This window comes from Typha angustifolia, chromosome 13 (genome assembly GCF_048772165.1).
Source record: "Typha angustifolia cultivar Huaian chromosome 13, ASM4877216v1, whole genome shotgun sequence".
Taxonomy (NCBI): Eukaryota; Viridiplantae; Streptophyta; class Magnoliopsida; order Poales; family Typhaceae; genus Typha; species Typha angustifolia.
In genome coordinates this window covers 5,454,587-5,470,304 of record NC_133251.1, presented here as the reverse complement: position 1 = coordinate 5,470,304, position 15,718 = coordinate 5,454,587, and the positions used below count along the sequence as shown (strand labels likewise).

The 15,718-nt window shown below is 35.0% G+C and overlaps 2 protein-coding genes across 5 annotated transcripts; one reads left to right on the top strand and one right to left on the bottom strand.

Moving 5' to 3' along the window:
• The first annotated feature begins 2,042 nt into the window (after positions 1 to 2,042).
• On the top strand, positions 2,043 to 9,872 carry LOC140774385 (phosphatidylinositol transfer protein PDR16-like). 2 transcript variants are annotated; one of them, XM_073117367.1, is made up of 7 exons: positions 2,043 to 2,326; positions 3,201 to 3,235; positions 6,176 to 6,274; positions 7,057 to 7,233; positions 7,323 to 7,421; positions 8,916 to 9,161; positions 9,360 to 9,872. In XM_073117367.1, exons 3-7 carry the CDS (start codon positions 6,209 to 6,211, stop codon positions 9,663 to 9,665), a joined length of 894 nt encoding a protein of 297 aa, XP_072973468.1. In that variant the 5' UTR covers positions 2,043 to 2,326; positions 3,201 to 3,235; positions 6,176 to 6,208; the 3' UTR covers positions 9,666 to 9,872. The 2 variants fall into 2 exon arrangements, with proteins under 2 accessions (XP_072973468.1, XP_072973467.1); XM_073117366.1 differs by lacking the exon at positions 3,201 to 3,235.
• A 119-nt stretch (positions 9,873 to 9,991) lies between these two features.
• Positions 9,992 to 14,026, bottom strand: LOC140774386 (uncharacterized). Of its 3 annotated transcripts, XM_073117370.1 has the most exons (10): positions 13,959 to 14,026; positions 13,657 to 13,789; positions 13,418 to 13,489; positions 13,252 to 13,326; positions 12,144 to 12,227; positions 10,996 to 11,065; positions 10,811 to 10,902; positions 10,523 to 10,564; positions 10,285 to 10,365; positions 9,992 to 10,198 (listed from the first exon to the last, which is right to left on the bottom strand). In XM_073117370.1, exons 1-10 carry the CDS (start codon positions 14,009 to 14,011, stop codon positions 10,109 to 10,111), a joined length of 792 nt encoding a protein of 263 aa, XP_072973471.1. In that variant the 5' UTR covers positions 14,012 to 14,026; the 3' UTR covers positions 9,992 to 10,108. The 3 variants fall into 3 exon arrangements, with proteins under 3 accessions (XP_072973471.1, XP_072973470.1, XP_072973472.1); XM_073117369.1 differs by having other exon boundaries at positions 10,811 to 11,065; XM_073117371.1 differs by having other exon boundaries at positions 10,811 to 11,065; positions 13,890 to 14,013.
• Positions 14,027 to 15,718: the final 1,692 nt, after the last annotated feature.

Below are 15,718 nucleotides of genomic sequence, written 5' to 3'. Positions count from 1 at the left end.
AGTCCTGTTCCAAGAAATAGACTATTTCTCACATTTATTATAGTTCTAATAAAAATACTGAATTAATTAGTATTTTATCTCTAAGTAAAAATATTAATCAGTGCATCGTTTCTATCTAGTCCTAAAATCATGATCAATTTAGTATTTTATATATATAATCAATGTAACTTAATGTTTCAGCAGTTAATGAATAAAATTGTCTAGCGATAAAAATGCTGATTAGTTTAGCGTTTAGCATTCATCAAGACATTCAAACACCCGACTAATGTCGTTGGAATGCCCCAACCCGAAAGCAATTTTCGTCGAAGTGTTCGAACACCCAACCTAAGAGCAATACCATCCAACGGTATTCAAATGTCTCAATCCGAGAGTAGCCTTCCTCTAATGGCATTTGAACTCCCAAGCCAGATAGTATAAATTTGAAGTTTTTGACAAAGCATTCGAGCACCCGTAAGTCCATTTAAACGCCTAGTGTTGATATCATTTTGTGTTAGGATTAATTTTTAAATATTTTTTAGTTTCTGGCTAGCCTCTAAATATGTGGAAGATAGTCATTTTCTAATTATGAAAGAATATTGTAGGGCTGTCAAGCTTGATGAGCTGGCTTAGCACTGGCTCAGCTCGGTCAGAGCTGAGCCGAGCTGTTGTAACAGATTTGAAATTAATATCAAGCCGAGCCAGAGCTTGAGCCAACTAGCTCAGGCTCAGCTCGTTTGCCACGAATCCCTCACTACCCTACTCTCACCCATAACCCATCCATCACCCTCACCTACCCCACATTTACCTATCACGTCACCATCCCTATCCTCACCCATCACTCTTAAGTCCCTCACCCGCCCCTCCCTCACCATCATCCACCCGATCACCATTTATAGCATCACCCCACGTGCAAGCCACCACCACAGCGCCACGTCCTCCTTTCCATCAGCCTCCTCCTCTTCCTACGTCTCCTCGGCGTTGGTGTCATCTTTTTCGTCCACTCTGTCGGTTTTCTCTTTCTCTTTTATTCACCATCTCCTTGTCTTCGCCACCTCCTCCATCCGTCTTCGACTCCTTCGGCAAGCCACCGTCCACATCGCCACCCCCCTTATTCTCTAATCAAGTAAGCTCGAGCTTTGCTCTGGCTCAGCTCGGGCTTGGTTAGGTTTAGCTCGAGCTTGACTCGAGTTGAGCTGAGCCGAGCCTGAGCAAAATTATGAGGCTCGAAAGTAATTTTGAGTTGAGCTTGAGCCTGAGGCACGATTCGTTTACACCCATAGAATATTGACGCAATCAAGTCGACACCATTTCTTTTCTTTTCGATTGTCGATCCTTCTAGTCCAATAAGATTGACCATCTTCTCTCCTCTCCCTTAAACTCTAGCCGTTAACGAGCTCCTTCCTTCTCATTTGTCAACCTCCCTTCTTCTTTTTGGCTGATCATCTTCTTCTTCTTCTTCTTCTTTCTTTTTAAATCATAGATCAACCCCACACCATCTTCTCCCCTCTCCCTCAAACCCTAGTTGTCGACTAGCTCCTCCTTCCTCATTTGTCGATCCCCTTTTTCTTTAAGGGCGATCATCTTCTTTCTCTTCTTCATTTCTAAATTACAGATCAACTACACGCCATCATTATCTTCATTATCTCTTTTGCTTTCATCACAATTAAGCATCTAATTATTAAAAATAATAAATTTTATGTCGATTATATATATTGGTCATAAAATATATCGTTATAAAAATATATTAAAAATTTATGAATTGGAATGATATTGCAGCTTCTGACGGCAAACAACACTAATCCTAAAGGGAGGATGTTCAAATTTTAGATTAAATTTTATATAATTTTAGCTAATAAAATATTAAACTGTTCATAGTGTTCTATCAACAACTATAGTAAAAAGTTTATATATATATATATATATATATATATATATATATATATATATATCTAGGTATTAAGTTTGTGGTGCCATCTATTTCCGTAAATGGAGTTTAGGAGAGGGCTAGTTTGGTCAAAAACTCCTGGGTGAAGAGTCCTTACTTTTTTTTATATCCGGAGCGTCGGAGACAATCTTCTCCTGCGGAAGCCACTAACGGAAAGTAGCCACGTTCTTCTCCTTTTCTCCTTTTCGACTTTCCTAAGCACTGCAACGTAAACCCTGAATAAAAGACGAGAAACTTTTGTTGTTTTGACCCCTAAAACAACGAAGAGAAGCGGAAAAAACCCACCCATCACCACTTGGAGGCTGCGACGACACACTCTCTCTCTCTCTCTCCTTTCCTCGTCTATTTTCTTTACAGCTTGGTCTTGGTCTTTGTCTTGAACTTGTTCATCCCTACCACCGGGTATGGCCTCTCTCTTTCTATATGTCTGTCTATATATCTGAATACATGTTTATGTTGATTTTCATTGTTTTGTTTTTGGGTCTTTGCTCTTCTTTCTTTGGATTTCTGTCTAATTGTCCAAATTTTTCATTTTGTTGGTGTTTGTGTGCTAATATGGTTCATCTTTTTGATCTTTAAGGTTTTGATTGGGGTAGGAGCTAGTGGTAGTTTCCGTTTTGTTCCATATTTTAGTCTGATGTCAAAGTCATGCCTTTGTTCCGTTGAGGATCTCTGGATCTATGATATCTCAAGAGGTGATTTAGGTGCTACTGCCAGTCTCAGCTCCCATGTGGGGAAATGTTTGGACTTTTTCTTTCCTTTTTGCCACTTTTATTGGATATATTGGGATCATATCATTACTTTTAGTAAATGTGCTTGGAAAAGTAGGAGGCCTGCAGGGGACCACATCTGATTCGAAGGCTTTTATGTGGCTGTTCATGCGACGGTATTAACTTCTCTGAGGAATCTCCTTGATACCTATGGTCTAATCTGACTTGTAGCTGATATGGAGCTGATCATTGAATCAGATCTTGATTACATCTGCTCTATACCTGGTCATGATTTCATTGATTTGGAGACAGACCTTGATTTTTTATTTTCCTAGAGGAATTAAATGCCAAAGTTTATAAGAAAGAACATCTGTTACGATTACTCTAGTAATTTTTTTTTTATCTACTGTGCTTGATGTTTGCCTCACCTCAGTTAACTCCATGATCTCATCTGGTTTTAGCTGATATGAAGCCGGTTTTATAATTTAGATAATGGTTACAGCTGTTTTATACTTTTATCATTGATTAATTTATTTGAATCGGCCCTTTATTTTTTGTTTCCACAGGTCTTGCTGCAGATTTATAGAAGGAAAAGAACTTGGTATTGCCACTATAGTAGATTCCTTTTGTTAACCATGCTTGATGATTTCATATTCCATCTTAACTCCACGACATGAGGGTTGCAATCTTTACATGGTGCAGATGTCCATATTATTGGAAACACATCTTCATATGGCCAACACATAGAATTGCATTCCTCTAGATAGTACCATCAAGATGTAAAGATCCAGCACAATTGTGCATTACCAATTTGTTCACGATCTTCTAGCTTCCCAATATTATAATCTGCAAATACTGACAAACTGCTCTGGTTCATGCTCTTCTCATGGCAACACTTCTGCTGTCCCAAGTAGAACATATAAGGATTCCATATAGAAAAACTTTACACTTTAATGTGATGTTCTTTGTAGATAAATCCTAGTGATAACTGCCTGGCCCTAGCAGTTGTTTCAGGAGATCGTTCTGCTTTTAAACTATTGGAAATACTATGATGACCTATTTAGTCTAATCTCTAAAGCAGAAGCAGGAATTTGCAACATATGCATTAAGCCCTATGTAGGACTTCCAGCAGTGCCACATCATATAAATAACAGAAAGAGTTGTTATCTCGGAGATTTCCAATTATACTATTCTCCACTTATTTCCTGCTGTCTTCTCTTCTTCTCTATCTTTCTATCGCTTATTTCTCATCTCTATAACAGACTAGTTGGTCTGAGGAGTGTTGTCTATCCCGTATTATCAACCAATAACCAATCCATCACTCATTAGAGGTTCTCATCAACTCTTCTTTTATGCTCAAACTGGCATTAGTTGTAATCTACCATGTGCGCTGGATGCTTATTCCTCTGTTGTAATTCTTTTGAAGTTGTAATTTACCATTTAATGTACCAAGTGTAGACAGGCTAATATTAGTTGTTGACTTCCAAGTATTCTACATTACCTGAGACAGTTGTACTGTTGTAACTTTTCTAGATTTTGGATTATGAAAATTTATGCATCTGATCTATTCCAGAACTGCCTGACCTTTGTGTTCTTTTTTAGTGTGTGGCTTTGAACTCTATATCTGAGAAATTTATCACTTTGTTCTACCTAATTTGTGTTCTTTTTTTTGAGAAAATAAAATTTAGTAGATATGGACCTCTCCAAATTGGAAAAGAAAAGTAGAATATTTTATTATTAAGTAGAATTTGATTAGATCTTACATATCAAAAGTTGTTTGCCTTTCTTTCTTTGTCATCTTTGTAATGTTTACATTAATGATATAGATAGGAATCTCTATATCACATTTGGCTCTTTATCACTAAAGCAAGGCTTTCTAAAATAATTTACTTGACCTTGTTTAGGTAGCTGCACTTAACACTTGATCATGCTGTGATTTCCTGTGATAATTTAAACCTAGAATATTATATGATTTACCATTCCTTGGACCCCAGGAACTACTCTTGACATCAAATTGATAGATTTAAGCAAGGTTTAAAAAGTCGAGATAGAGATCCGAATAGGCTTCCCGAAAAAATGATAAGTATCGGCTGGATTGATTGCTCGGATTGGATCAGATTATTTTTTAATTCTAGATACTATTTAAAAACGCAGAACTTTTTTTAGAACATTTAGAAAAAGATTTTTTTTAAAAAAAGAATTACTCACAGATGAATCCTAAAAACTAAAAAAAATATTAACTTACTCAAAACTGTTATAGTGAAGAAGAAGGAGAGAGAGATAGTAGAAAAAAATGAAAAGAGAAAAATTCTGCCACAGTGAAGAATAAGAGAGAAGGAAAAAAAAAAGCTACAGTGAACAAGAAAAGAGAGAAAGAAAGAAATAAAGTAAGTCACATCTGAGACATTGCTGGAGTTCGCTAGAACTGGATCTCTATGTCGGAAAAGTAATAGTTATAGTAAAGAGAGGAAAGAGAGAAAGAAAAGGAAGACTAAGAGGGCTGGATCCGGACCCGAACCGGCCAATCCGGACCTGAAATGGCCGATCCCGATTGGGATTTGCTGATCCCTCATCAATTTAAGTGGTCAGATATGGACATGTGTCCAGCAGTTGTGCTGTGTAAGTTAAAGCAATCCTACTTGTGGATGGGCTGAACAGAAGTGCATAATTAACTCCCAGACACTGAAGTAAATAGATTATGCTTGTTCGCGATTGGAGTAAATGTATTATCTGCCTTGACACTGCAAGGACAACTCTTCAATAGGTCTTTTTTCCTGAAGAAGGCGGCTTCCTAGCAGCTTACTTATATGTTACCTAAATGCTGCTTATCTGATTTACTAACGAAGTGACTTAATGAACTAGTAAAAGCTTAAAATCTCTACATCTCAGTCCTCTGTAGTTTAAATATATTCTATCCAATATTATAGACAAAACCATTAAATTTGTGCTTGATTGCTGTCAGTTCCTTGTTAGAGTTCTGCTATACCCAAATCACTCAAACATAGTATAAAATTCTCTTTTTAATTTTTACCTATAATTTCTAATCATTTATAGTTCTTAAACTGTAGCTATAAATACATCAAATTGCAACAAAAGAAAGGTGATTTTGCATTTTGATATCCTCTATGCAGCCTGCATAAAGTACATGCTCATGCAGAATTGCTAGATCAAAGTTTGGAAACTAGAAGTGTGAGTGCAGTAGAATAATACTTGTAGTCCCAGACCGTCAAGGACAATAAAGGATATGTGATATGTGCACTATAACTTGTAACATTTCATTGTCACCAAGACTGACTGAAGTAAAAAATTTGTGAATGAGGTAAACATCTCAAGCAGTATCATATGCACAGGGTACATATACATGCAGGCATAGATATGTCAAGACATGCGCATGTGATACACGCATCACAGACACTGAAATATGTGTGCTTATTTGTCTCATTAAATTTTCTACTGTATGACTAAATTTTCCCATGCTTGAGTATAGAGGGTTCACTGTTCACCTAATATGATCTGTTGCTAATGCATCTACCTTCTTTAGACTGTGGATTTGATTGTGGAGTAAGGAGCAATTATGTTTCGTAGGAAACATGGCTCTCATAGTCATGGCGAGCATGATGTTCTGCAGCAAGAAACAAAGGTATCTGAAAGAGCTACACACTGATCCAAGGTCATGCAATTCTGGATTTTAGTATTTTACCATAAAATAAAATATCTCTTTTGCATTATGGGAATTTTTCAGAATAACATTCACATTGTGGTTCAATTGTAGGTATGGTATTCTTTCATTTTATATCCAAATTATCCACATGATATTTGCAGGAATTGAGACACATCAAGATGTCCTCCATCTGTAAAACTGGTACACCAATCTGGATGAATAATTGTAATGTTTATAGTTGCCAACTGGTGATAAAATCCTATATGGGGCTTCCGACTGTTTTTACAACTTCTGAGGGATGAAACAGGGATGTCCTTGGTTGTTAAAGTAAAGAGTGTCTTTGTGTGAGGTTTCCATTTATGCCTGTCTGGGGAGGGTAACACTGCACCTTAACGCCCATAATTTGAGAGGCTTTTTCTGTGGTCTGAATCCACAACCACCTGAGTGAGTTTAGACTAGCCTAACCATCACACTTTGTTATGCCCTCTTAACTCTCTAACAAAAACAATGAATAATTATTGGTCAATATCTTCTGATTCACTACAACTGTTAATCAACAATTACTTTCTTGTAACATTAGAATTACTCGTTTTCTTGATAAATAGGTAGTTTAACATGTGCAATTCTCTATAATTCCATTGAATTCTACTGGTAGAATATGTACATAATATTCTAGTCGCAGTAGATAATATATGTGACAAATGCATGATATAACAAATATGGTTGTTTGAGTTATGTGCACTTATTGATTCTATAAACAGATAAATGAACTCAGAGCTGCTATTGGACCACTATCTGGACGTAGCTCACAGTACTGCACCAAAGCATGCCTGGAAAGATACTTGGAAGCTCGGAACTGGAATGTTGAAAAATCAAAAAAAATGTTGGAAGAGAGTCTCAAGTGGAGATCGACGTACAAGCCAGAGGAAATTCGCTGGGTAAGCTCTAAATGCCTGTTTGTTTCATGCACTTATAGATAATTAAAGGCTTTTTGTTTATATTGATTGTAGTCATTTGCTTCTTTCAGCATGAGGTTGCCAGTGAAGGTGAAACTGGTAAAGTATACAGAGCAAATTTTCATGACCAGGAGGGAAGAACAGTTATTGTAATGACACCAGCTAAACAGGTTTGCAATAAAAAGAAAGCTCCTCTTATTTTTTTGCATATCACCAATTATATTAAATCTTATTATGAAAAACCTCTTTGTTTTGACATATTCGTCCTACTCCTATTTTTATGTTTATTTTTAAAGCTATGTTGTGCTCTGATACCAATTGTTGTGCTAAATATCGAATTGGTAGATATTAGCGGAAGCGATTTCCAATTCCCCTCAATAATACCTATGTTATAGCAATAGATTTCGGTAAATCAAATATTAGCAAAACTAATATCAATATCAAAGAGAAAATCTTTAACCAAGGTGCTAAATGTAGAGAATTTTTAAACACTCAAGATAACTGCAAATAAGAACTTCAAATGCAAATCACAAAGAAGGAGAGAGAGAGAAAGAGAGAGAGAGAGATTTTATGTGGTTTGGTGATATGTCTACGTCCATTAGTGAAGCAATCTTCAATCCACTATACAAATATTCAAATACAAAATGTTCTCTCAACTCTAATCACACTCAATATAATAGTGACTCTCTCTTAAGTTTTCCCTCTTACAAAATGTCCACTCTTGCAAGATCTAAATACAAGGGTTTCTAAGTCTTTAATCTAATAGAGATGCAAATAGAGGTGTACTCTCTCAAAGTCCTTTGCCCCCTTACAAAAGCCTTCTTTTTACATTGCTCCACACTAAATCCTAAAACCCAACATTTCTATTTATAGGGCTGACTTGAGGTTGAAGAAAACCCACGGGCTATTCAAACGGATGGATGGCGTTCGAACGCCCATGCAATGCTAGAAACACATTCTACAGGCCGTTCGAACGGGTAGATGGTGTTCGAACATCCGTGCACCGCTACAAAGATGCCTAGCAAAACTGTTCGAACAGGTGGACAGCGTTCGAATGCTAGTGGTAACATGTTTCGACCTTTCAAACACTGTGACTTTCTAAACTCTCGGTTATTCGAACGTCTAAACATCGTTCTAACGCTTCCATCACGTTCAAATGGATGGACGTTGTTCGTTGGTATACAAAACTGGAACGACAGCAAATTGTAAGAAGCGTCGGTTCAAATGTTGTTAACCCATTCAAACAGTTCTCTTAATTTCGAGCCAATTTTCAACAAGCCACCTTTCAGTTACCTCAATATGTTCTGTTTTTGACCAAAATGCTTTACCCATCTTCGCAAAAAAAACTACCTCAAGTGCATTTTTAGTAAAAAAAAAAAAAAAATTACCACAGTTCCTTATGAATGAATCGCTCTTTTTGTTTTCCTGTTTTTGTCTGTAAATGTACCTGAAAATATGAGTCAAGTCTTCAAAGTTCAAAAAGGTATATGCTTTTCGTAAGACAATAATAGGTGGGTTTGTTGATATTCAAAAAACTCAAAATAGTCGTAATAATAATTATAATTAAAACAATAATAATAATAAAGAAAAGAAATATCTCCTGGATGTCTTCCATATCTAGTTTGTTTAGCCATGGATAAATTTATAAAATGTTTAATTTGCAGAATACTTCATCGCAAGACAATCAGCTCCGGCATCTGGTCTATCTGTTGGAGAATGCGATCATCAATCTACCTGAGGGTCAAGAGCAAATGGCATGGTTGATAGACTTCACAGGATGGTCATTAAGTAACTCGGTGCCTATAAAGACTGCCAGAGAAACTGCAAACATTTTGCAGAATCACTATCCTGAGAGGCTCTCTAGTGCATTCTTGTTCAATCCTCCAAGAGTCTTTGAGGCCTTTTGGAAGGTTCGACGATTTCTCCTCACCTTTTTCATCACTATAATTCCATTAGGGAATCTTTTTGTTAGAGTTTATATGTCACAAATGGTATCAGAAGTCACAACTTCTTCTCACCTCATAAGAATACAATTTATCAAACACTTAGATTTCCTTTCTCTCATTGATCATTCATCCTCTCTCGTATGCACTACTATTTTCATGCAGATTGTGAAATATTTCCTGGACCCCAAAACCTTCAAGAAGGTGAACTTTGTGTACATAAAGGATGAGGAGAGCATCAAGTTGATGCACAAGAACTTCGATCCTGAGATACTGCCTGTGCAATTCGGAGGAAAGAACAAGATTGAGTATGACCATGAGGTGTTCTCTCAGATGATGTTGATGGATGACAAGAAGACAGCCAAATTTTGGGGATCTGATGAGAAACCCAGCCATCTCAATCATGTAATAAATGGGCACTCAGCTCCCGAGGTCACACCAGAGCCCTCAAGCATTGCTGCTCAAAGTTGACAACCTTCACCAGTATTTGTATACATGTAATCATGCTCATGTGACACATTAATTGTGTCCATAAGATTTGAGCACCTATCTCAATTTTATGAACCTGGTTCTTCATAAGTTATCAAACTGCAATAACTTGTCATACTTAATAGAATCTCCTGTTAATAAAAGAATTGGTGGATCAAAGTGATTCCACATAGCTTTTGAGTTCAACAACCTCCATCAGACAAGCAATCTGTCAGAACTAATCATTAAATCACTTAATACCTTTACAATTGCATCATCTAAAACAAATTTTTTAAGCACGAAAAGCACAAGAAGCTAAGTCTAAACTATGTGCCAATGTGGGTATTCGTTGCCCTTAAATATGGTATTCATACATTTTAAGGTTTTTGGAGCTAATCATTTGATGCTCAATAAAAAAAAATGACATACAAATGAAAGATACTCAATTATTTACTAGGATGAGGAAGAAGAGCTTCATGAATCAATTTTTCTGTAAGAGCCTTTGGAAGTCCCATCACACTATCAGTGGCACCTACCTGCAAAACCACCAAGTATGATTAATCTTGTTTAATCAAATTCCAGAATAATTACTGAAGGAAATTATCACAAGGTAAAAACTAACCACTTGTTCAACAAATGGCAATGTTAATGGATGTTCTAGCAGTAAGCCACCCGCGACATTGAACACAATACCCTCGTCAATCTGATAATTAGAACAAAAATAAAAGGAGAAGGTAATGCAATAATCTCATCCAAAATCCTGTTGATTCTTTCTCTAATGAATCAATTTGCATTAAATATTAGCTAAGGAAAAAGTTTTTTAAGATTTATCTAATGTCTTATACAAGTGAGGACGATACCAGGCTCTCTATGATCTCATCTGGTATATCATGGAAGTATACCTGCCAGAAATTGCCAGAAGTGTTACAAAATCATGCTCATATCGGGTTAAAAAACAAAACATGTGTTTCGCATGTTGAAATGTGTCCTTAGTTCATTGTTCTCATCCATTCAAGATCAATCATGGTACTACTAAGTTCTCCAAATCCAGTGATGGCCTCATCTTTTAGGCTTTCAGCTGGGTAAAAGAATATTATATAATCATTAATTATATGACAGTCTGTGTGCAAGAAATCCTGCAAAATCACCTCAGCAATATCCAGACCTCCACATCTCCTGCCTGTCTTTAGATTGGTAACAACTACAGACCCCACGGTTGATACATGACCACCAGAATAGCCTGTGGATCGTGTTAGTATTAGTACCACAAAGAATATTAATTCCATAGCCAACTGGATTAGCAAGTGAAGATGAGTAAATCTTATAAGCAAACCTTTCAGGAATTGGCGTGCTTCTTCCTTGGTGGTTGGCTTTTCTCTAATTATCCCTTCATGGACTACCACCTCCAAATTAATAATAATTCAGTATGTAAGAAGAATAATACTAATAAATGCTTCTACAGTTCTACGAACAAAAGAAAAGTTACTAATTCGTTTTTGTTTACCATAGGAGCTTGTAAGCTAACAAGAGATTGTAATTAGCCACACAAAACATCACACTGCATGAATCGTATGTAGATTCATAGCAATTTCAAATCCTTAATCAGTTATGTGTCTTTTTCTTTTTATGAAATTTAACCCTTTCTTGCCTGTATAAAGAATTATTCTCACCCTTTTCGTGCTTCCTTAGTTTAAGTGATAAACTGCTAACATATAATGTGTAGAAGTGAATTCTAAGAAAGCAATAAGTAACGACAAATAACAGAAGTTAGTTGAAGAACAGATACTAATGCAAAAGAGATCCAATTCTCCAAGATTAATCAAGAAAATATATCAATGCAAAACGACTCATTCGATTAACATGTTAACCATTTCACGTCATTAGCAGAATTTATTTATGAAGTACAAATATGTTTAATCTTTAGTTACCAGTAATATAAGTGATAACACTATCATTTATGTGTACTATTTGCAAAAGTAATCGTTCCTCTCATATGCAGCCAATCTACTGGTTCTAGATGTTTGCGTGAAGGTATCTAGAACTCGTGATATCTGAATGTATATTAGATAGCATGCAGAGACCCATTCAGAGAAGGGGCGTACTTCTGTGTAGTTTGAAACCAGATGCTTCCATTATTTGCAGGAAGTAAGCAAGATATCAGTACATCATCACTACTTCATAGAATATGGCCCATGGTGATTACAGCACAACAATCTTGGCATAGAGGTGGAAAGCCCTGTTTTAGGGTCACATCAGTGCGAAATTAGTTTAAAGTTAAGTATATACTACTCCGCAATATGGACATCCATATTAGAAATAGACTGATGCATAAAATATCAAGCCTGCATTAACTCATAAGTATGCAAAGCTCAACTAAGCATATCTGTAAAAAGTCAAAGAGGAAAAAAGAAAAGAAAAGAGAACATAATTGCTCATTAATGGTTCAAAAGGGGATGATGCAACTATGAAACTGAAACATACTATATCAGAAGTAATTAAAAGTGTCGCTTCAGTGCCTTCATCTCTGAAATCTGCAATCTTCATCCTGGATATGATAGCATCAGCCTGAGGAGACATTCTACGTCACCATAAGCAACATAAAAGACATCAAACTATTATCAAGCAATGGTAAAACCTATCTGGAACATAAATTAAGCGCTGAGTATGAATTTCAACCTTGAGGCAATGTGGAGTACAGGATATTTTACAGATAACACTACAACATTGTGTGATTAAGTTACATAACTCTCTTCTAAATTAAGAGCTAATTTTGCAATTTCAGTGCCCTATAAATTACTTATAAAACAGGAGAAACCTAGCCCCACAGAAAAAGTAATTTACAATCAATTGGCATCATGACTCATGATTTTCACTATCATAGTGCAAAGGATGTCCACACATGGCCCAGAAAACTTCCTTTGGCTACAAAGCTGAAATTTGGACTTATTAGATATTATATAAGCATTTAGCGAAAAGTAAGGGGGCATCACCTCTCTGATGAAAGAGGAGTGGTATGTATTCATTCTAATTTTTTAACTTATCAATATGTAAGCATCCAATCAAGTAAAAACATCTTGAAATCCTGAAGAAAACCAAAATTTCATATAGGTAAAAACATGACTATAGTATTCATCAAATTTTTTTCCCTAAAAACCTAAAGTCAGTGGAGTCGCATATATACTTTGAACCAGTCAAACAATTACTCTGGATTTCTTGTGGAAGATAATTCTAGAATTCTCTAAGTTTCAATGACACACATATAACGCCCTAATAAATAAACCTTATGACACACATATAACGCCCCTAGCAAGTAGTACATATTGGCATAAGCACTATTGCAACATATCATTGGCCCTCATTAATTTCTAATAATGCAACCCAAGAAGATGCAACATCTAAGCTTTTAAAGAGCTATCACCAATCTAAACATCAGCACGACAATCCACCCTCAAACTTTTCTACGAAGAAACAGCTAGACAACTGAATGGATTAATTGAATAATGAACTTTCCTTATAGCATATAGTAAGAGAAATTTAGATTTGGCTCTCAAGAACTCTGAATAGTTTTGTTCGTAACTAAACAACACACCTTTGCCTCCGCAAGAACCATTACTAACTCTTCCGGCTTTTCCCTCCTAATTCCTTTCTCATCAATGTCTGCAGTCTAAACTACAAGTAAAATTAGCTTCCAAATATCAACAAAAAAAAAAAAATATATATATATATATATACGTAAAATATCTCCAGTAACAGACCATGATTTCGAATTCGTATCCCATCTCGGTTAATATATTTCTTCGGGCCACTGAAGCGGAACCCAGAATTATCTGCCACAAGAAAGAAAGAAAGAAAGAAAGAAAGAAATCTCTGTCAAAAAGGTTTCTCCTTTTTTACCTCCAACGAAGAAAAACAAAAGCTTCTGGTTACGGAAATAAATAAGAAAAAATAAATAAAATTCAAGAAAAGGGTCGCAGCGAATTTGAATTAGATGAACCTTAAATGCGACAGGAGGAGGATATCGCGAAGCCATTGCCGTCTTTCGCGAATTGATAGATAAGAGGAGGACAAAAAGAATAGGGAGAGAGACGGCGTCTCTGCGGCAATGCTCTCTTTCGATGACGGCGTCTCTGTATAAAGCGTACAAGTGAACAGAACAACCCACAAGATAATACAAAAATTAAAAGATGAGATAAACTTTAAAAATAAAAAAGGGCCCAATATATTTACCCATATTTGGTTAAAAATTAAGCTGTTGGGGCGGCTCTTCGCTTTCTTAATCGGCGGGCGATCACTCACCTTATAATTAAAATCGATCGCTGCTCCTTATTAACACTTTGAAATGCCTCCATCCGACGCTTTTGGCATCTGTGATGACTGCTTATTTCCTTTTCTTTTCTATTTTTTTTTTACCGTATCTATATTAGCTCATAAATTACGGTAGAAATTTTACTTAAAGTATAACTTCTAATCAACATAATTTCTCGACCAAAAATTCCTAAAAATCTTTCAGAAATTCTCTTAAAATTTAAGAAATTTGTGTTGCAAAAGTTTAAGTTTTCAATATATCAAACTGCTCGCAGTCAAAGTTTATCATTTCAATTCACAAATTCTTTTCCAAGTATTTTTGGTTTATTTAAAAATTTTAAATTAACAAATGAAAAAGAATCAAACACACTGTAAGGTTATATCGGATTAGATATACAAATGTTAACATTAGCATATTATGCATTAAGTGGTTTGATCATATAGAATAATCAAATAGAATACTCCAGTTATAGTATATCATTAATTCTTCTTAGTAAAATTCTAAAACACAAGAGCAATTTCAAGATATAATGAACATCAAAAGGAGAAATTAAATTAAAGTCAAAACCAATGATAGATCTCATTCTCATATTTCAATTAAGTGCATCTTTTAATTTCTCTCTTTTTTTTTCCTTTTTTTTAATTTCACACAAATAGGTTTTGTAGCTCTTTATCACTTTCAAGATGGATTTCATATTATCACATAGTATTATTTTTCATTAATCTTTTCACAAAAAAAGAAGAATTTTTATATAGATGAAATTAAGATTAAAAAAAAAAAGTTAAACTATGAAGATCATACTAATGAGATAAATGTCTAAAGTGAATCAATGCTCACATTAAGAAGATCGAATCACATTAGCTATAATGGAGTCATAAAAGATAGCGAAATATATCTAAGCGTGAATAAGATACTTAGAGACAATATACAAAATGCTCACGCAAATAATTCGAGCTCTAACATGAATTCTGTAATATGATAACTTACCTATCTCTCTCAGTAGGTATGTTAATCCAAGAAGTGCATTCATTTTAAATTTCTCATTTTTTTATTTTTTAAATATGCAAATAAAACAAAAAAATGAGAAATATAAAACAATCCAAATAAGCTAAATTATGAAAGCAACAATGGTAAATCAATACTAAAGCAATTATAGAAAGCTCAAAAATAAGATAGATAGATAGATAGATACACAAAAACATGTTGTTAAGATATATAAATAATTATTTTTCACTAAGGGATTATTTAATAACATCACCCTAAAAGGGTGAGATAAAGTTCTTTTTTCTAGCCCAAACTTAATTATTTTTCACCTTATAAAAGAAAGTATGCTCTAATTCTTTTTAAGAAGTTTACAATGTGGTTTAATATGTCCTACAACTTTACAATGAAGCAAATAGAAATAAGAATTCTACCTTAGGTTCACTCTTATTTGCTCGACCATTCACATTATACTTCTCTACACGTTTCCTAATATTTGTCTTACAATTAATATGAGAAGTACATAAGTCATGATAAGCTTGTTTAACAAAAGACGAATAATATATATTATATTACACTTTAGGATAAGAGTATTTAATTCTTTATCATCATAAGCTATCCCTCTTTTTCTTCCTGGACCCATCATTGAATTTGTTAACTACAGTCTTAGCATTCTGTAACTCAGAATTAAGACATTTGACTTTTTCAAGTAAACTCTTTTTTAAGTACACTTTGCTCGTTATATTGGATTAGATCTGGAAAGATCAGG

Excerpts from the sequence above, each read along its gene's own strand:
- LOC140774386 (XM_073117369.1), bottom strand. The coding sequence starts at position 14,011 with ATGGAGGCATTTCAAAGTGTTAATAAGGAGCAGCGATCGATTTTAATT. Across the intron at positions 13,490-13,656 it reads CTCCTCCTGTCGCATTTAAG|ATAATTCTGGGTTCCGCTTC; the intron begins GTTCATCTAATT and ends TTCTTGTGGCAG. Across the intron at positions 10,199-10,284 it reads TGCCATTTGTTGAACAAGTG|GTAGGTGCCACTGATAGTGT; the intron begins GTTAGTTTTTAC and ends GTGGTTTTGCAG.
- LOC140774385 (XM_073117366.1), top strand. The coding sequence starts at position 6,209 with ATGTTTCGTAGGAAACATGGCTCTCATAGTCATGGCGAGCATGATGTT. Across the intron at positions 6,275-7,056 it reads TTCTGCAGCAAGAAACAAAG|ATAAATGAACTCAGAGCTGC; the intron begins GTATCTGAAAGA and ends TTCTATAAACAG. Across the intron at positions 9,162-9,359 it reads TCTTTGAGGCCTTTTGGAAG|ATTGTGAAATATTTCCTGGA; the intron begins GTTCGACGATTT and ends ATTTTCATGCAG.